General features: G+C 34.7%; 1 protein-coding gene across 9 annotated transcripts in view; it reads right to left on the minus strand.

Moving 5' to 3' along the window:
* Positions 1 to 21238, minus strand: part of NBEA (neurobeachin) — a 662067-nt gene that overhangs the window by 287429 nt on the left and 353400 nt on the right. For all 9 annotated transcript variants that reach the window (XM_087865187.1, XM_045796974.2, XM_045796975.2 and 6 more), the window contains exons 36-37: positions 7264 to 7372; positions 3669 to 3835 (exon numbers count right to left, since the gene is read on the minus strand). In XM_087865187.1, the coding sequence (XP_087721313.1) occupies positions 3669 to 3835; positions 7264 to 7372 (276 nt within the window). The remainder of the gene's footprint in view (positions 1 to 3668; positions 3836 to 7263; positions 7373 to 21238) is intronic.

Here is a 21238-nt window from a genome sequence, read left to right on the forward strand (position 1 = left end):
TTTTTGTCATTTAGTAAAATGATTTCATTTAAAATCTAAAACTGTTCCAGATAATAGACTAATTTATTTTTCCATTCCATCATCAGTATCAATGTAAAAAAAAAGGGTATATATCAAGTATTCTTTTATTCGTTTATTCAGTGGATATTTATTTAGCACCATGTACCAGGCATTATTTTAGGTGCGAGGTATACTACTGCGGACAAAAGAGAGAAAAATCCCTTCCATTATGGAGCTTGTGTTCTGGTGGGAGACAAAGCAATACAACTGATAATTAAGGAAAGTATATAATATGTAAGATAGTAATAAATGTTGGAAAAGGAAAAATAAAGCAGAGAAATACAATATAAAAGATGTGGGGGAAGAAGCGGCTTACAGATGGCTTTTTTGAGAAAGTACCATTTGAATTGAAACTGGAAAAAAGTGGGAGAGGCAGCTGCATAGATTGTTTCGGAAAAAGCATCCCAAGTAGAAGCAGCATGTTTTAAAGCCTGAAAAACAGCAAAAAGCCACAGTGACTGCAATAAAATGAGCCGGGGGGGAGTAGCGGGAGAGGAGGTCAAAGAGTTAACAAAGATCATAACCTTCTCATCCCATGGCTTACTCCACTGCAGCCATACTGGTCTCTGCCTGCTATTGCACAGGCCAAGCCCCTCCTTCTTTTGCAGGCTGTTCCCTCTGCTTGAAATGCTCAGACAGTTCTCTGCCCAAGTGGTTCTTTATCGGAATGGACTTCTCTGACCACTCTATCAAAAATAGCACACTCTGTCCTTGTAGGTCATTGTAAGGATTTTAACTTTCAGCGACACAGCAAACTTCTGGAGCAACACTGTCCAATGGAACTTTGTGCAATAATGGTGGAGATGTTATGTGCTGTCTAATATACTAGCCACAATCCACATGTGGCTACTCAGGACCTGAAAGATGGCACTACATTTTTAATTAATTTTTATTAAATTTCAATAGCCACATGTGACCAATGGTTACCATCTTGCACAGCATGGCTCTGGGGGTTTCTGAGCAGAGGAGCAAATGGATCCATATTTTAATAAAAGTCACCTAGGCTGTTGTGTTGAGAATGGCCTTTAAGAGGATCAAGCAGAAACAGGAAGACTGCAGAAAATGCTGCTGGGACAAGTCGAGTGAGAAATGATGGCATCGTTTTGGATCAAGGGGATAGCAAAGGTAACATACTGGACATATTTTGTGGCAGAGTCAGTAAGACATGCTGCAGGGATCAATGTGTGATGTGTTAGAAACAGTCAGGATAACAGCATCATTTATGGCCTGGGCAACTTTAAGAATGGAGTTGCCCTCAGCTGAGACAGAGATGGTCTGGGAGAAAGTCTTAGGAGCCGTTTTGTCATCTCAAGTATGATACCGAAGTAGAAGATGCCAAGTAGGTAGATGGATATACAGGTCTGGAAGTGAGCAAAAGATCTGGATGAGGGATAATAAATTGGGGAGTTATCAACATAGTGGCTGTATTTTTAAGCTGTGTTAGTAAAAAGCACCCTAGAGAGTGAATAAGACAAAAAAGAGAAGCAATCTAATGACTGAGCTTTATTAATTAGTCAAAAACAAAGGAAGATTATAGAGAACAAAACCTACCCTTAAAGATTTAGCATTCATTGACCTATTTAGGAAAGGACAGGAACAGAAAGATTATGTGTTTTTAGTCATTAATGAGCAGGAAAGAAGAGAAGCTGCCTTTATTTCTAAGGGGTCCTGCTGCCAGTCTTTCTGTCAATCTAATGAAACATAGTAAAGGATCCGCTGAGCAGAGGATGCACGTGACTGCTGCTATGGAGGTGACTGTCTGCTAGCCGTATTCTAATTACATGATGAAATAATTAAACCTCAAACTCATGGACATTTTTCTACATTGAAGGCAATATTCTGAGTCATATCAGCTGAATTATTAGCAATATTATGTTACAGTCCTGACTGTATATAACTAAGTAGATAAATCCAACTCAGAGGACACAAAAAGAGAGACAAGGTCTCTAGCTGGGCAAGACGCTCATGTTATTGCTACCAAGTGTGAGGTTAAACTTTATGTGTCAGGTTGACTAGGCTATGGTGCTCAGTTGTTTGGTCAAATAGTAGTCTAGATGTTGCTGTGAAGGTATTTCCCAGATGTGATTAACATCTGCAATCACTGGACTTTAAATAAAAGTTAAAATGTGGGTGGACCTCATCCAATTAGTTGAAGGCCTTAAACAAACAAAAACTAAAACAAAAACAAAAACAAAATAAACCTTGAGGTTAATCGGAAAAAGGAATACTGTGTCAGGACTATAGCAAAAATCACGCCTTAGTTTCCAGCCTGCCAGCCTATCCTACAGATTTCAGACTTACCAGCCCTCATAATAATGTGAGCCAATTCTTTAAAAAAATCTATGTCTACATCTATATTTATACCTATACCTATATCTCTATCTATGTGTCACATATATCCCATTGGTTCTGTTTTTGTGTTTTTCTGGAGAACCCTGACTGAAACACTGTCTCTCCTTGTACAAGCTGTGTGATACTATGTAAGTTTTTATTTAACCTCTAAAAGCTCCAGTTTCCTCAATATAATATGGAAAACACTTGAGTACCAACCTAAATAGAGATGTTCTGAAGGTTAAATGAAATAATTCATGTAAAGATTTTAGTATGATGCCCGACACACGATAAATATTCAATAAAAGCTAGATGTCACAGTATTACTATTATTATAAGAAACAAATATTGAATGCTGATTATTTTTAAACTCATTAAGTTATAATTTTACCTTAAATAAAAAAATTATAAAGATTTACTAAGTCTATCTTACACTTGAAATACCAGGACATATGGTCAAACAGTATCATGGGCATATTCTAGATATTCTTCCGTAACTAGTAGATTTACTTCTATCAGAATTCTTCTTAGTAGTGTCCTGTTCACAATTAACCAACCCCTAAACTCTGCCAGAGACTTAAAAGCATTTAATAGGATCAAATAAAATGAAAAGCATTAGCAATTGAAATATAGTGACCTGCCTCACTATTATTTTTCTAGAAAACTTCACTGTATAGAGGAAAAAAAAATAACTTTTATACCCACAAAAGTTTAGCAAGGAGAACATCTGTAATTTATAAACAACCAATTTTGGTTTTACTTGTACTATGATATCATAAATGCCCTAATCTGCGATGAAAATCTTTCCTAAGAAAGACTGAATAGAAAAATATGGAAGAAGAGTTTTAAAAAGAATTTTACCTCTCCATAGTAAATGCTTATATTATTACCTGTCTATAAGAAAAAAATAAGAATGATATAAATTTAGTTAAGTAGGTAGAGTTGACTCTTGAAAGATGAAAAAAATGAGCCACTTCTTATAATTAACACACATCATATAAGAGATAGTAGTCTAAAATACTTGCCTAAATTTTTTTTTTGTATTACATATTACTATTAAATTAGAAATGACTTCCATTGGAGTTTCTGTTAAAAGTTTAGATTTTCTTCTAAAGGACTCTAAAGAGGAATTACTAAAGGTATCAGTGAAAAATTCAAGTAATTTTTTATGCTTTAAATCATATTTTCTACATAATTTTAAAGTTTGTAATCTTTAACTTCTAACTATGATAAATAATCTGTGAGTTATTATTTACTTGTAAATTTGTGAAACTCACCTATGAGAAACTGCTCCCCAAGCGCCATGCTTATTTGTGAGAATATTAAGGATCTTCTGTTTCAGCTGGTTTGCAGTAACGTGATCTCGGTGTTTAGCAGCGCTTATGAGATGATCACACATCTTTTCTTCCTCTCTTCTATCAGCAGCATACTGGGCACACTGCGACTACAAAAAAATACAAACAATGCATAATGTTTAACAACGTATAACTTCTGTTATTATCTAGTAAGGAATGGTATCTGACCTTAAGTTGAACAGTAATAACAATTTAATTTTAAAAACTCAGATACTACAATCTTGTGAAAATTTAGTTAAAAAAAATTTAAAAAGTAAAAAAATATAGTCACTATATTACTATATATATCACTATATATAGTCACTTCGATCACTTTTCAAACTTGTAAAAATGTGTTCTATGTGCTTATACATAAAGTATATGGAAAATAATTTGGATGATGTTATAAAAAGCAATTAATGATGTTTCAGGCTCCTAACACTCTGAGAGTCTGATTTTAATATAGTCCCAAGGTACTCATTTTAGAATAATGGTTTACTAAAAATGTAAATCTTATTATTATTTTAACCAATATGGTATTATGCTGTGCTTAAAATGAGAATTACATTCCTGATAATTATAGAGATCCAAAACTTGCCATTTAATCTGTAGTTTTCCATTTCATGTATGGCAATGTGGTATATAAGGAAAAGCAATCATTCAGGAATTTAGACTTGGATTTTCTTCCACACTTTATGAAAATTCTTTTATTTCGTCATCATATTCAGTTTCATATTTGTAAAATAAGAAGCAAAGTTTTCTCTGATTCTCTCCCGACTCTACAATTTAATATGTTCAAAGGCTCCCATGATAACAACTATCTTATTCTTATCTTTCCTAAGAATCAGTTGTTCCGTCAGGTATTTGCATTCATGCTTACCAGTATTAATAACATAGCTAATCGGTCTCGCTGTGTATCAAAAAGGTTCAATATGAACATGAAGAGGAATACCTCTTTAAGTTTGATTTTTTGTTTAGTAATTTTTTTATAGGGTGGACCAACTGTAAATTCTAACATTACCAAGTATGTAATATGAGTCATATAACTAGAAGAAAAAAAGTCTCACATCTAAATATACATATAATTGGTTCACATTCATCTTTACTATGTAAAATTTGTTTCATGGAAGGTATTTGAACATCTCCCTTCAGTCTATCTACTGATATATACTACCGCTGCAAGGCATCTCTTTCAGAGAAATAACTCTACAGTAATCTAAGAAGGATTAATTCATTTTCCAATTTATCTTTTTGTACAGGGAATCACCAATTAGTACAATGATCTGCCTCCATAATGAGGTTAATATTTCATTAGCTCATTGGAGAGCAAAATTAAATTTTCATTTTTCTTCCTTAACAATTACAATGGTTAACTAAAAAAACTTAACTGTGAAGTACCCATCTCAAATTAAATATACTTTATCTCTTAATTACAGGCTTATATGGGAGACAGAGAAATTCCCCAAAAAGTCCTAGTAAAATGTCATGGCTTTTATTAAATCTTTTGTAATTTAAAAGTGGTAAGTGGTGTGCGCGCACACCTCCCCTCCCCGCACAAATCAATGCATTTACCAATACAGCTCTAACCTAAAAAGAACAAATTTAAACATTTCAGTTAAAAAAACAATATATGGCCATTAAATAACAATGATAATATTCTCAAAATTTGATGTATGTTAGTATTTTATTTTATGTTTACACAATCTAAAAAGCACTGAGTTTTCATGTCCACTTAGTAGCCTCTTATCACTCTTAGCCATGCATCCTCAATAGGAATGATCTCATCCCCAGGGGGTAAAAAGTGGGGGTGTGACAAAATCGTATTCCTTTTATGTATAAAGCACAGACGCATATATAGCACTAAACAGATATGCAGCATATTGTAGAAATAAAATTTTACTGGGAGAGGGAGATTAGAATGAAAATTGTCTAAAAAGATTTCTTAGGGGGACAATAATGAAAAAAAGGCTGAGAAACACTGCCCTCAGCTTAAATTTCATCTCGGATAAATATGTGTTAAAACTTGTAACTAATATCTAGCTGCTTGAAAATTTATTTGAAATATTTCACATGACAAATATTGATCTTCTCATATCCCCACAAAATATTCTTCATTTTCTTAGTAGAAATATGAAAGATTCAAACTCACTCTGCAGGGAATTCAGCTAATGTTCTAAATCTTATTTACTAACAGAAGTCAACAGTTAATTGAATATTCTTATTTTGTTTAGACTCCTGACATATCTCATATCTAAACATATTCTTTAAAGAACGGATAAGTCAAAATTTTCTTGACGTCCAGATTACAGCAGGATAAATATCTAACAGTATTTACTGTTGAAGAGATATGAAACTCCACTTTGATAAACACCCAGTTGTCAATGTACTTTTATCAAAGTTTAAGATATTTGGTATTTTTTTCAAAATAAGGTTGTTGCAATCTCACGTGACAAGTGTGTGCTGTGTCATCTGACAAATGAAGCAGAGGTTAAGAGTATGAGAGTGACAACAGTTATTTCTCTGTCTCATGCTTTTCATCTAGCAAGGTCAGAGATTACTAGACCTAGGGCATCAACTTGCATGACTAAGAGAGCTGGCTTACTGAGATAAAAACCTCATCAAAACTGAAATCTTGGGCTCTGATTTCCAGCCACACCACACTTGTTCGCATGTTGCATCAGAAAAATAAATTGATGGTTATTCATTATTTTCAAGGCCACTGACAGTTCAACCTAAGCCAAATACCAGGTCACCTGAATATGTCTGAAACCAAGTTTTTTTGCAAATTGAACGAACTGAAGTAATCACTGTAATTTAAAACACTGAAATCAAGATACTGAATTGAGGCAATTCAAATAATGGCACATAATTATTGACATGCTGGAACTATAAAATTTTGTTATAAAACTTGTAAGTATGGAAAATACAATATTTCAATATCCTTTAGTTTTTGCATATAAAATAGAAATGATACTCAATTTTTTCTTTAGTCAAGGTATCAATGAGGATTTTTAAATTATATTCCCAATACATGTATAGATCTGCATGAATATCATACAATAGCAATGCTTCCATTGTTAATAAAATATCAATTATAACAATAAAACATGAACTGAAGTGATCTTTGGACACTCTGAAGATGGATATATTGATAAATAATAAATTACTGAATATTTGGTAAAACTGAATTTCTTCATATAACCACTTGTTATACCCACCTCTAGTGGTACATAAACTAGTTCAAAAATTACTAAAGTAATTGTATCATAAAATTTTATTTGCCTTTAAGAGTACATTAGAACAACTTCAGTCTACCAAAGGGTTAGGCACATGGTAAGAAGAACCTCTGCATGTTGTAAATGAGGTAAAAATTAGTGCTCTCTGTTTGGCATTTACTAAAGCTTAAAAAAAAAAAAAAGAACTGAAATAACTTGAATGAAATTTTCCTTTTTAAAAGAACCTTCTTCTGCAAGGTTACCATCAGTGACAGCCGACTTATAACAAAGAAGCAGAATTTAATCTGCTACCAAAACCTTACCTCAAACTCTGCATGTTTATGTACATCCTCAGCTCTCTGTCTGTTCAAAATAAACTCAGCTTCATTTGCAACACGAACTATATGGTCCTTCATAGCATGGCACAGTAATCTAAAAAGGAAGATACCTTGGAAATTATTATTCTAAATAGTTTCAGTTAATACAACTTTTTCATAATCAAATTTCAGTATTTGAAATATTAATGACGCATAAAATTTGAAGTTACGTTATGAAATTAAGATAGATGAAATTATAATTCAAAGACATTTGCGATATAGAAATATACCATAAAATTGTTACAACAATGCCTCTGTTAAGTACTATGTGTCTTGTGAATGAATGATTCATTTCATTTGATAAAGTTAGTTAATGCAAAAAAAAAATCAAGGTTTTTTGACAGTGTTTCGACAGTCTTCAAATGGTTAAAACAACAGAGTTCATGATCTTTGAAGTAAATGGTTAAAACAACAGAATTTACTATCTTGGAAGTAAATTTTCACACAAACGCTAAACGGCCATATATTAGGAAATCTATAAACTGAATTTTTAAACAATGGAGGTTATCTGAATATTCAAATTGTTTCAAAAAATATAATAAGACATATAGTGAAAAGTCTCACTATATCACCTTGCCACCTGATTTCCAACCTCATCAAGCACCTGCTGTTATTAGTTTCTTGCATGTTTTTGAAGACTTTTAAAAATATATAAAAATGTCCTTTCCCCCCACATCCTTACCTATTTTTAGTATATTATACAGTCTTTTCTGTACCTAGCTTTTCTCACTTAGCAATATATCTTGAAGACCTTTTCTCATGTACACAGAGGGAGCTTTTTCATACTTCTTTTATAGCAGGGGGCGGAAGTTATTTCCGAAGATGCTGCAACAATATATCCCACCCCACATGCTCTTTTGCAGTGTGATGTTGTTATTGCTCCATCAAAAAGAGGAGCTGTTTTCTGTTCCCCTTAGCAGAAGTGATGCTTTATGACTTCTGCGGCCAGAGCATAAGATGCCTTGCACCTTTTGCTTTCCTTTCTTGGAACTCTGACTCCCAAGAATCTGCTGCAATGCTGACAGAAGCTCACATTATGTGGACAGCCTCAAGAAGGAGAAGAGAGGACCTCAGGATCTCAGGCCTAGATGAGCTCCCAGCCCAGAAGCAGCCTCCCAGGTGACTGAAATGCCAGACAACCTCGCAGGAAGCAAAGGAACTGTTTAGCTGAGCCCGGTCAATGAGAATAATGAGAGATTAAAAAATGGTTGCTGGTTTAAGCCACATGATGATGATGATAATGATGATGATGATGATGATGAAGAGGAGGAGGGGAACAAGAACAAGAAGAAGGAAAAAGGAAGAAGGAAGAAGGAAGAAGGAAGAAGAAGAAAAAGAAGAAGAAGAAGGGAGGAAGGAGGGGGAAGAGGAAGAGGAAGAAAAGAAGAAAATGATCATAACAATTGTCACCAAACCACTTACTGAGAGCTGAGTAATAAAATGGGTAGTTTACACACAATAGTTACTTCTCACAAGAATCCTCAGAGATATACATTATTTTCATTTTTAAACATAAGAAACCAAAGCTCAGAAAAATTAAGTTCTTCACCTCAGATTGTAATGTAAAAAAAATTCTCAACTTTATATTTTGCATTGCATCTTCATTAGCCAACGATATATTCCGAAGTAAAATTATGTTTCGTGTTTACTACTATCGTGTTTACTACTGCCCTCCTCCATTGTGGGCATTCTAACATTAATTCTTGTCATTCTGTCAATTATAAACAGTGATTGGGCCTTTTCACATCTTTTAAAATGCTTTCTTTTGCAATAAGCAATTACTGTGTTAAAAATAATCAAAGGATATTTGAAGCTAACTTTAAGTCGTTCTGGGTTTTTGTTAAAGGGCAAATTTACAAAATAATGTCTGTTCTTTTACCTATGTCTTTTTAAGATTTGGTTCCAACACTTATCTTCATTCATGGTCCAGTTTTTCTCTATTTAGATTTTTAACAAGAGTGCTATTTTCAAAATTGCCATTCTTTATTTCCACTGCTCATTAATGAAATGAATTATCATCTTTTCTTGCTCAACTTGTTATAAATTTCAATCAGAATGGGAAAGATTGAACCTCATTTTAACTTTTGTATACGTTAAATAGCAACTCATAGTAACTCTTTCTATATCGTTCACTACATTCTGTCTACCCATAGCAAACTCGTCTTCTTCACTGATAAATACGTATAAGCAAACAAAAAAATATATTACTGGGTATCTTGATATTTCTAAATCATTGCGTAAATATAATTTGTAAAAGCTATACAACATGACTTTAAAGTGAGTCTGACTATCCTGAATTTATTTCTTCACTGTAATGTACTAAGGTTGAATTACATAGCACTAAGTTTTAATATCTTTTCACCAAATTATGTGTAATATTTGTGCAGCATTTTGTACAAAAACCAGCAGGTGAATGGTCTCTTTATTTCAAAGCAAGTAATGTAGATACTGAACTCAATACAGTTCTCAGTACAAACCTTTTCACCCAAAGTCCATGTGTGGTCTGACATCATTACTCCATGATGAGATTGAAGTTAAATTAATGGCTATCACTCTCAGACCAGCAGGGACTTCCCAGTAGTATGACACAGGCACAACTAAAATCTTGCATGGCAGCAGGGTAAGTGGAAATATCGCCCGGAAACATGCAGCAGTAACCTCTCCAATTACTTAAGAGGGACATAGGCACATTCCAATGGGAATATTTTCTAACTTTTAGCACAAAAGTTCATGATAATATAATTTATTTGAAGAACGAAAAGGTTAGGGGAATCTGTCAGAAACCACAATACTTGGAAAAAAAGGCTCAGACTTCTCTATAACACTGGAGGGCAAACAATCATACAGATAATCTTCAGTTCACTGAGGGTGGTAGAAAAATAAAAGAAGTTAAAGGAAGACTGTAACCTAAACTCTGAATATTAAATTTTGATGAGATCATTGGTCTATATTTGGTAGGCTGGCTTCAAAAGGGAAAAGAGATGTGAAATACTGGAATATTCTGTTCAATGGCTTTGTCTAGTGCATGAAAGCTGAAGAAAGCCAGGAGGAAATCTAATACGTGCAAATTAGTGTGGATTACAAAACTTAAATAGATTAACAGAAGACAGCAGGAAGGGAGAGGCTCTGGGTCTGGCTGGTTATTAGGTACGACTCCCAGGAGCAAAACAGTGGGTTGGCAAAGCAAAGAGGCACGGTGGCAGAGAAGGGGAGAGAGTGGGGAAGGCTCTTGCCTCAGAAACACCAATTATCTGAAAGTCTGTCCTCCTAGCTCTGACACTTTACTTAGGAGTTCTACATCAACTAAGATATGTTGTTTTACTTCCACAGAGATAAGTAATCTCAGTTGACTCAGAATCATTCTGGGTAACTTCATTATCCACATGGAAAACCATTCCCCAGAGTAGCTCACAATTCCCTATCCTTTTATAAGGGGATCTAAAAATACCTAAATCTATGATTCCTTTAGAAACTTCCATTCTACCTCACTTCAGGAAATCACTCCACTGGCCCTAATTGGCTTCACTTCCTAAATCTTTAACCCCCAACAATCTACTTTCTGGTTGCAACCTCCCTACACTTACTGGTCTCTCTTGCCTTCACTGTCCCTTCCCTGGATCGAGGCAAAAACAAGCTCTGGATTCTTCTAACTTGCACTTGTTTAATCCCTCCATTTTCTCTTAATCCTTCTTCCACTGCTCAGATTAATTTCCTTTCCCATCAAATTTGCCATCCCACAGTTCCATGTTGTAACGACTTTCCTGCCAGCACCTTCACTCAATTCCTATCTATCTGCTGCATTTGCTTAGGAAATATGTAACCTTAGATTAAGACATTGGTCTCCCTCCTCTGTCCTACATCTGGACTGTTGAGGAAACTCATAAAAACAAATTTCATTGAAGATGAAGTTTCTATCTCTTTTTCACAGCTAATTTCTTTTACTCATGTTTTGAGAGTCCACAGAAATGTGTTTAGTGTCCTAACTTTATTCACTTAAATTTTTTCTTTATTTAAAAAAACACTGTATTTATTTGAATGCATGTTTATATTGATTTCCATATATATTTATTTAATGCATAAACACACACACATTTATTAACCCCTCTGCTGCACTTTGTGTTTATAATTCTCTTGCCTCTTCATTGCTTTATCTAATATATATATATGCCACAATATGTTGTCCAGATTAACTTGTTTATAAGTTTTAGAAATAAAGTGGCATGTCTTCTGCATTCTTTTCAGATTAAGAAAATCCTTTTCTGTTTCTCGTTTGTTAAGAATATTTTTTTAAAAATCATGAATGTTGAATTTTATTTGATGCATCTGAATCTACTGAGAGGATAATAGGGATTTTTATCTTTAATATGATATATGAAAGACATTTTAGGAGTTTTAAAATGATGAACAACTTTGGCATTTCTGGATTAACTTTCTCTACCTCCCTCCTCCAGTTCGCCACTCCCACAGACATAGTATATCTTTATACATGGCCAGACTGGGTTCTGTTAATATTTTAATTAGGATTCACACATCTACATTCAAAATGGAGACTGGCTTGTGATTTGCCTTTCTCCCACACGTCTTGTTTGCTTTTGTAGTCAGGATTAAACAGGCCTCAAAGAATGAGTTGAGAGCCTTCCCTCTGTTTGTGTTCTCTAGCAGTTGGTATATGGTTGGAATGGTGTTTTATTTGAACATTTGGTGGAATATACCTGTAAACTATTAATGTAGGAAGAATTTTTACTGATTAAATTTCCTTCATACTTAGAACTTTAAAGTTTTGTTACTTGTTATTCAAATCTTTGGAATTTATATATTTTCTAGGAATGTTCCCATTTCATTAAAATTTTTACTTTTAATGGTAAAACATTTTGATAGCACTCTCATTTAGTTTATTTTATCTATAATTATGTTTCCTTTTTATTTCTGATGTTTATTTTTCTATTTTGTTCTTGATCAGTCTTGGGATAGTTTGCCTGTATTATTATTATTAAAGAAAAAAAGCTTTGTATTTGTCCATCCTTTCTATTGTATCTTATTTTTCTTTTTCAGTGATTTCTATCCTGGTCTTTATGATCAACTTCCTTCTACTTTGTGAAGGCTTATTCTGTTCTTTTTCTAACTTGGGCATTATTTTTTTAGTTGGTGATTCAGCTCCTTAGTTTTAGGCTTATTCTCAAATATAAGCTTTTAAAGCTATACATTTATCTTCAAATTTCATTTTCCTTACATTACATACATTTTAGTATTTAGCATATCCATGACTGTCTGGTTCCAAATATTTTCCTCTCTTGATTTTTCTTTAAAATATAAAATTCTTTTCCATAATTATGAGGCTCTTTTAATTTTTTTTCTTGTCCTTGCTTTTAAATGTAAATCTACTGTCAGATATCATGGTACCACTAACTCTTAAAATTTGAAGAGGCTTGTGTTACGATTTGGCTGTGTCATCAGATTCCATTAATGTGACTTATTTATTTGAGAATATGTATTCTCTATGGTTGGGGGCAAAGTTCTATATATGCCCATAATGTTAGGTAGAAGCTAGATATGAGCAGTGGAAGGAATGCCTCGAGGCAGACTCCCAAGCCCTTGAGGGGAAATGACAGAGACATGAACTGGAAGCAAGGATGGCGATAAATAGGTTTCACATTAGAAGCCCATCTTGACCTTGAGGCTTCTAAGACCTTGGGGCTAACAGACCAAGAGCCTCCTGTGTGGAGCATACCACTCTCCTCTTCTACCTCTGCCCCAGAGTAACCCCTAGACTCATTATAATGCATCTGCATTGCAGTTATAGCACAGCTCCCCACCCCCCATGGAGAAAAGCTGCCATGATGATTTCAGTACAAATCTTGTGGGGTCAAAAACTCCTCCTACCAACCTGGTGTAAAGTCCCCTGGACGACTGGAAGCAGCCTCCATTAGAGATCACCTTACTCTACGTCACAGATCCTATCAGCCCAGAAAGACCCAACAAATATCCAATCCCCAAACTGCTTTGGGCTTGCTACTTTCCTTCTGGCTGTCTTTACTGGAGCACCCATCCTCACGTAAATCTTTTTGTGGGGAATCCAAGAATGGAGACCTTCATTCACACAATGCAGACTCTCCCACCAGTAACAATAATATCTAACCTGCTAACTTATGTTACTCAAATCTTGTATATTTCTTTTCTTTTTCCTTCCTCCCTCCCTTCCTTCCTTCCTTCCTTCCTTCCTTCCTTCCTTCCTTCCTTCCTTCCTTCCTCCTTTCCTTTCCTTTCCTTTCCTTTCCTTTCCTTTCCTTTCCTTTCCTTTCTTCCTTTTTTCTTTCTTTCTTTCTTTCTTTCTTTCTTTCTTTCTTTCTTTCTTTCTTTCTTTCTTTCCTTCCTTCCTTCCTTCCTTCCTTCCTCCTTCCTTCCTTCCTTCCTTCCTTCCTTCCTTCCTTCCTTCCTTCCTTCCTTCTTTTTTTAGAAGAGGAGGGAAGTGGGGGAGAGGGAAAGGGAGAGAGAGAATCTTAAGTAGGCTTCATGCTGGGCATGGAGGTGGGGCTTGATCTCACAACCCTGAAATCATGACCAGAGCAGAAGTCAAGAGTTGGAGACTTAACTGAATGAGCCACTCAGGCGCCCCAAATCTTGTATATTTTTATTAATCTTTTTGTGTGCTGGATATTTTGATGATTGCTATAGGAGTATTAAAATCATTAAGGTGAAAGATTCATTCCATCAATTTTTGCTTTGAATATTTTGATCCTATTTTATTCGAAACATATAAGTATAGACTGGTAGTATCTTACTGATAAAATTCAACTTTTTAAAAGCTATATGACCTGGTTCATTAATAATAATGACTTTTGCCTTAAAACCTATTTTTTTTTTATATTAGCATAGCTATGTAAGCTTTGTTTTGGTTACTGTCCAGTATACACTTGTCTATCTTTTTACTTGCAACATTCCTCAGGTTTCAGGAATGCCTTTAGTAAATAGAACATAAACATTTTTAAATTCAATCTCACAATTCAGTTCTTAATGGAAATGTCTATTTACATTTATTGTACACATTGTTATACAATGTACTTATTTTTAACACAATACTTTATTTCTATTAGTCTTGGTCTTTTAATGTTTTGTTCTATTCTCATTTTTTACCTTCAATTAATTGGAAATGTATTCATGCAATTCTTGTCATTGCTATTTTTGGAATTTTATCAGATACAGTTAGCAAAGTATAAAGTTAATACCATAACCCTCTTCCACAACAATATGACCTAATGAACCCTTTTTGACTTACACACAATTGTCCAGTTCAAACTCACACATTATATATTATCACCCTGAAAAGACAATCTCTATTAAATGTATATGCATGTTTTTTACATAAATGCAATTTGTTTGCACATTTTTTTCTTTTCTCTTTCTGTCCTTCTGAGATCCTTTGATCCTGACATGCACACACTGTAAATTTAATAGCTACCCTTCTCTCAGTAGTAAACTCCCTAAGATTTTGATTATCACTAAATTTTATTTTACCTTAAATTTTATAGCATTTAAAAAATTCAGATATATTTCACATACCATTTAAAAATGTATACTTTAGTGGTTTTTAGTATATTCACTATGTTACACAACCATTAGCACTATCTAATTCTAGAACATTTCCAACATTACTCAAAAATCCCCATATCAGATATTTTTTCCAAAGAAGATACCCAAATAGCAAGCAGGTACATGAAAAGATGTTCAACATCATTAATAATTAGGGAAATGCAAATCAAAACCACAAGGAGATAAGAGATAACAAGTGTCGGCAAGGATGTGGAGAAAAGGGAACACCTGCACACTGTTGGTAGGAATATACATTAGTTCAACCACTATGGAACCAATATGGAGGTTCCTCAAAAAATTAAAAACTACATCAATACAATATAGCAATTTCACTTTTGGCAGTATACCCAAGAAAATGAAAACAGGATATCAAAGAGATACATGTACTCCCATATTTACTGCATCATTATTCACAATAGCCAAGAAATGGAAACAACCTAAGTGTCCATCAATGGATGAATGGATAAAGAAGATGTGGTATATATATGAAATGGGAATATTATTCAGCCACAAGAAAGAAGGATATCCTGCCATCTGCAACAACATGATTGGACCTTGAGAATTTAATAAAAGTGAGATAAGCCAGACACACAAAGACAAGTACTGTATAATATAACTTATATGTGGAATCTAAAAAAAACTAAACATAAAAACAGAGTAAGATGGTAGTTACCAGGGGATGGGGGAGATGGAGATATAGGCCAGATATTGTTTAAGGTTATAGACTTGCAATGAATAAGCCCTAGAGATCTAAAAATTCACATTATACTTACTATACAACAATATTGTATTATAATTATCAAATGTGCTAAAAGACTAGAACTTAATGATTCCAACCACTAAAAAGAACGGATAATTATATAATATGATAGAGGTGCTAATTATCACTATGATAGCAATCATACTACAATATATAAAAGTATTAACATGTTGTACACCTTAAATCTGCTAAAAGTTGCAATAATAACAAAACAAAAACAAAAAACCCCCCTACCTATTAGCAGTTCCAATTTCCTCTTTCTTACTCCTTCCATCACCTGGTTAACTAATCTCCTTTCTGTCTCTATGGATTTACATATTCTGGGCAGTTCATATCAATGGAATCATACAATATATGGACTTTTGTGTCCGGATCCTTTACTTACCATAATGTTTTCCAGGTTTATCCATGTTGTTGTATGTAAAATTACTTTGTTCCTTTTGATGGCTAAATAACATTCCATTGTATGTTTATGCCATATTTTGTTTATTCATTCTAATGTCTAATATGGTTAGACATCGTTCCCATATGTTCCTTTATTTCTTTAGATATATTTCCTTTAACCCATGGAACGTGTCTTAAACAGTCAATGTCTGTGTCTACAAAGTCCAATATTTATGCTCCTTCAAGTACAGTTTCACTTGTTTTGTTTTTCTGTGTTTGGTTATATTTTCCTGTTTCTTTTCACACTTCATAATTTTTTGTTGAAAACTTGACATTTTTAATATTATAACATGGCAGTTCTTGAAACCTCATTCTATCCTCGCCCCAGGATATGTTTTTGTTGTTGTTTGTTGTCTGCTTCTTTGTTAATTTTGTTAATTCTGTTATTCTTTGTCATGGGTAGCCACTGAAACCTGTTTCATTATCTTAGTGGCAGCTACTGATCAGATAGGTATTTCTTTAAATGCCTAGATCCAAAAAAATCTCCCAGATTTTCCCGAGATGCTGTGTGTTGGGCAGCCCCTCAAAGCTCAGCCAGGCATAGTTCAACTCGACCTTAGCATTTACTTCCTGCTTCCACTGAGTATCAATGTCAGCAGGAGGTGAGAGCTTGGAACCTTCTTGGGTCTTCCCAGAGCACACAAACAACCTTAAGCATGTGCAAGGACTTTTGGATTTTGAGGAATATGTCAGAACTTTTCAAAGCCTCTGTGTACATCTCATTCAGCAATTGATCCTCCCAAGGTTTTCGGTTAGTCTATTATTTGCCCCAACTGTTCTCTATCACCTCAGGCAGTAGCAACCTAAGACATTAAAATTAGCCCATAAATGTTTTCAACAAATGCCTCCAAGGAAGCAGCTTTTTTCACTCTGGCCAGTTCCATGTTAGGCCAAAATAAGACAAAATCTTTTATTTATTTATTTATTTATATTTATATTTATAAATTTTATTTATTTTTGACAGAGAGAGAGAGAGAGCACAAGTAGGGGAAGCAGCAGGCAGAGGGAGAGGGAGAAGCAGGCTCCTCCCTGGGTGGGGAGCCCAATGCAGGGCTTGATCCCAGGACCCTGGGATCATGAACTGAGCCAAAGGCAGATGCTTAACCACTTAACAAACTGAGCCACCTAGGTACCCCAAGACAAAAACTTTTTAAGCTAGTCTTTTAAGGGAGCCACCAGACAGACCAGAACAAATAAGTCATTAAAATTATTTGCTAATGAGGTCTGTTTTGCTCCCTCTGGTATAGTATTTGTAGTGTGTGTGTGTGTGTGTGTGTGTGTGTGTGTGTGTGTGTGTGTATGTTATGGCTTCCTTTGAATTGGGGAGCAAACGATGGGACTGGGGTAAGTTAAAATTTCACAAAGTTACTCAACCATCATTATCCATTATTTCTGAAAATATTTTTGCTTATATACAATTATTGAGAATTATTTTTTCTCAATACTTTGAAAGTGTTATGTCATTTTCTTCTAGACTTTGTTGTTGTTATTCTAATATTTCTCTTTTTGTAGATAATCTGCTCTTTCTTTCTGGGTGCTTTTATCTCTTTATTTTTGGTATTTTCCAGTTTTAGTGACCTGTATCCAGCACACGTTTCTTTGTATGTATTCTACTTGAGGTATGTTATGATTCCTGTATTTTTAAAGACTTTATTTATTTATTTGAGAGAGAGAGAGAGAAAGAAAGAGAGAGAGAGAGAGCATAAGAAGGGGCTGGGGAGGAAAGGCAGAGGAAGAGGGAGAGGGAGTAGCAGAGAGTCCCTGCTGAGCAGGGAGCCAGACACAGGGCTTGATCCCAGGACCCTGGGATCATGACCTGAGCCGAAGGCAGATGCTTAACCATCTGAGATACCCAGGCGCCCTGAATATTTTTCTATTCATGTTTTTAATCAGTTCTTAAACATTCACAACCATCATATTTTAAAATATTTCATCTTATCTACGCCGAATTCTTTGCTTTTTCAATTCTGACGACTTATAAATTAAACATTCTCATTCTACTTCCATATCTCTTAACATCACTTTCATTTCTTTCTCTCTCTGCACCATGGGTAAAAATCTTAGAATATGTATTCCAAATCACTAATTCCCTCTGCCTCTGTCTAATCTGATGAATCAATACACAGATTTTTTTTCCAAATTGTATTTTTAAATTCTACAAGTTTCAATTTTCCAAATCTTCCTGTTCATAATGATGATCTCTTTTTATTCATTCAACTTTGTGCTACTTTATTTCCTATATTTCACAGTTCTAATGTATTAGTCCTTAGAGATCTGACTTTTCTTTTTTTCCCTGTTAATTCTCACACATAGTAGCTTTCATTCTCAAATACTTAGTGATCTTTGATTGTTACCTCACTTCTACTCTTAATGAGTAAGAGTTCAACAAACCTAACTTGGGGAAGTTGTTTGCTTTCATTTCTGCTGATATCAAGGAGAATCCACTAGAACCATATCAGCCTCTCTTAAGGATCTTGGCTTATCCCGGAAATTCCAGGCTAGATTCTCTACTCAATTTCTTGCCATAGGCTTAAAATACCAACAGCATTGCTGCTTTAGGCATGTCCTCCCGGAGCATTCCTACTCCTTGAGGCACTGATTTACAGGGTGGGGTGGACCCAGAGAAATTCTAAACCACTTATAAGACCCATGTTGCTTCAAAGAATCACCCTATGTAGGATGTAAATATTCTGCTGCAGAAGATGACCTCAGATCATTGAGTAACCCATACAGTTTTTTTAATAATTTTTATTTTGTTGTATTAGTCACCATACAGTACATCCCCAGTTTTTGATGCAATGTTCCATGATTCATTATTTGCATATAACACCCAGTGCACCATGCAATATGTGCCCTCCTTAATACCCATCACCGGCCTATTCCAATCCCCTACCCCCTTCCCCTCTGAAGCCCTCAGTTTGTTTCCCAGAGTCCACAGTCTCTCATGGTTCATTCCCTCTTCTGTTTACCCCCCTTCATTCTTCCCTTCCTTCTCCTACCGATCTTCCTATTTCTTATGTTCCATAAATGAGTGAAACCATATGATAATTGTCTTTCTCTGCTTGACTTATTTCACTTAGCATAATCTCCTCCAGTCCCATCCATGTTGCTGCAAATGTTGTGTAATCGTTCTTTCTGAAGTCACATTTCAATGGATTGGAAAGTGAATAGGGACTTCTGTTAAAACTGTATGGGGGGTGAGTAACCCACACAGTTTAAACAGAAGTCCCTATTCACTTTCCAATCCATTGAAATGTGACTTCAAGATCATCCTATACTAAATTAGTCACCAAGCCTTGTCAATTTCACCTCAATATATTTGAATCTGCTTTATTTGTTACACTAACATTGCTTTAATTTAAGCCATTAATTACATTAATTTAAGCCATTGCTTTAATTTAGTCATCTGGATTACAATAGCTCCCTAATTTTTCTGCGCCCACCTCCATCTTCCATCTTTCCAATACATTTTTCACTTTGCCATTAGTGTTATCTACACTTAAATTTCTTCAATGTCTACTTACAATAGACAAGATAATAGTTAAACTCACTATATACAGGTATCTGTCTACTTTTCTAATCTTATCTACTGCCTCTTTAACATACTTATTCAATGTTCTAGAAAAAAAAATCTTTGTAGTTCTTTTAATGACTCGTGCTCTTTCAGGAACTTTATAAATGCCATTTCTTCCTGTAAACCCTACCACCCCCTCTTCCTAATACAGCTAAAAGACCTCCCAATTTCTCAAATGTGCTGGCATTATAATATTCATCACATTGTTTTATGGTTTTTTTCCTCCTTTTCTTTTTAACAAGTCTCTTTGTCTTAGACTGTGAAGTTCATAAAATTAGGTACAGTGGCTATTCGTCTCTATAGCCAACATGATTTGCAAGGTACGTGATAGGAAATATGGACTCACCAATAACACAGGCCTACATGGATAAATGACTGGATGAATACACGAATATGTTATGTGAGAAGGAGGGGCATAGAAGAAATAGAATTTTAATGTTAAGGTAGTTTCTTAACACCATGAAATTCTATGGTACATTTCGCACACAGAAAATGAGGTAAATAAAAAATACTGGATAATTCAGGAATATCTATTACAGAACATGGTCTTCATCTTCGTTCTTTGTTTTTTGGGGTTTTTGTTTTGTTTTGTTTTTAGAAAAAGAGAAGTGGGGGGAGAGGGAGAGGGAGAGAGAGAATCTTAAGTAGGCTCCATGCCCAAAACACAGCCTAATGCAGGGCTCCACCTTACAACTTTGAGATCATTACCTGAGCCAAAATCAAGAGTTGGTTGCTTAACCAACTAAGCCACCCAGGCATTCCAAGCGTTCTTCATCTTCTAATGTAAGTCTGTTTTCCAAAGGAAATAGAAAAAAATCCCAATTTGTTCAATCCTATTTATTCCTATTCTAAAACAGACAGAGTTGTCATGGATATAGGAAAGAAGTCATCTGACAAAACAAAGTATTCTATTCCAAATGGAACAGATATCAGCAGGGCAAATTCTGATTTTCCAGGAAGAATCCAATTTTACTCAGTACGCTATAATTTTAATGCTTGTTTTTGACTTGAGATTAACAGATGTGGAATTTTAAATATAATCTCTAATTTGATGAAAGAAAAAAATTAATAGAAAAAGCAATATGAGAGGTCAGAAAAATTAGTCTTCCATTATCTATGATGAATGAGGGGATAAATTTAGTTATATTTAGGTTCTGCCTTTTATCAGTGTTATGAATTGGGCAAACAATTTTCCTTGTGTCTGAGTTTCAGTTTCCTGATTGGAAAATGAGGGTGTACTGTTTCAGATATCTCATAAACTGGGAGAAAGAATGTATGCCCAAACTGTAAGATTAGATTTTCAGATCCTGATTTATTTAGCCAAGAAGACAGACTCTGATTGGAAGTTAAGTGGCCACACAGCATAGGAGCAGAATTCCCTTTGGCCCCAAAATATGGCATAGAGATTCTGGTTACACTGTAAGGTAGAGTCTGGTTGGGTCAGAGAAGCTCAATTGTTTCCTGTGCTATAGTCCTTTAATAGACTATTTAGGGACACCTGGGTGGCTCAGTCAGTTAAGCATCTGCCTTTGGCTCGGGTCATGATCCTGGGGGTC

This window comes from Ursus americanus, chromosome 10 (genome assembly GCF_024610735.1).
Source record: "Ursus americanus isolate L20-20 chromosome 10, mUrsAme1.1.p, whole genome shotgun sequence".
Classification (NCBI taxonomy): Eukaryota; Metazoa; Chordata; class Mammalia; order Carnivora; family Ursidae; genus Ursus; species Ursus americanus.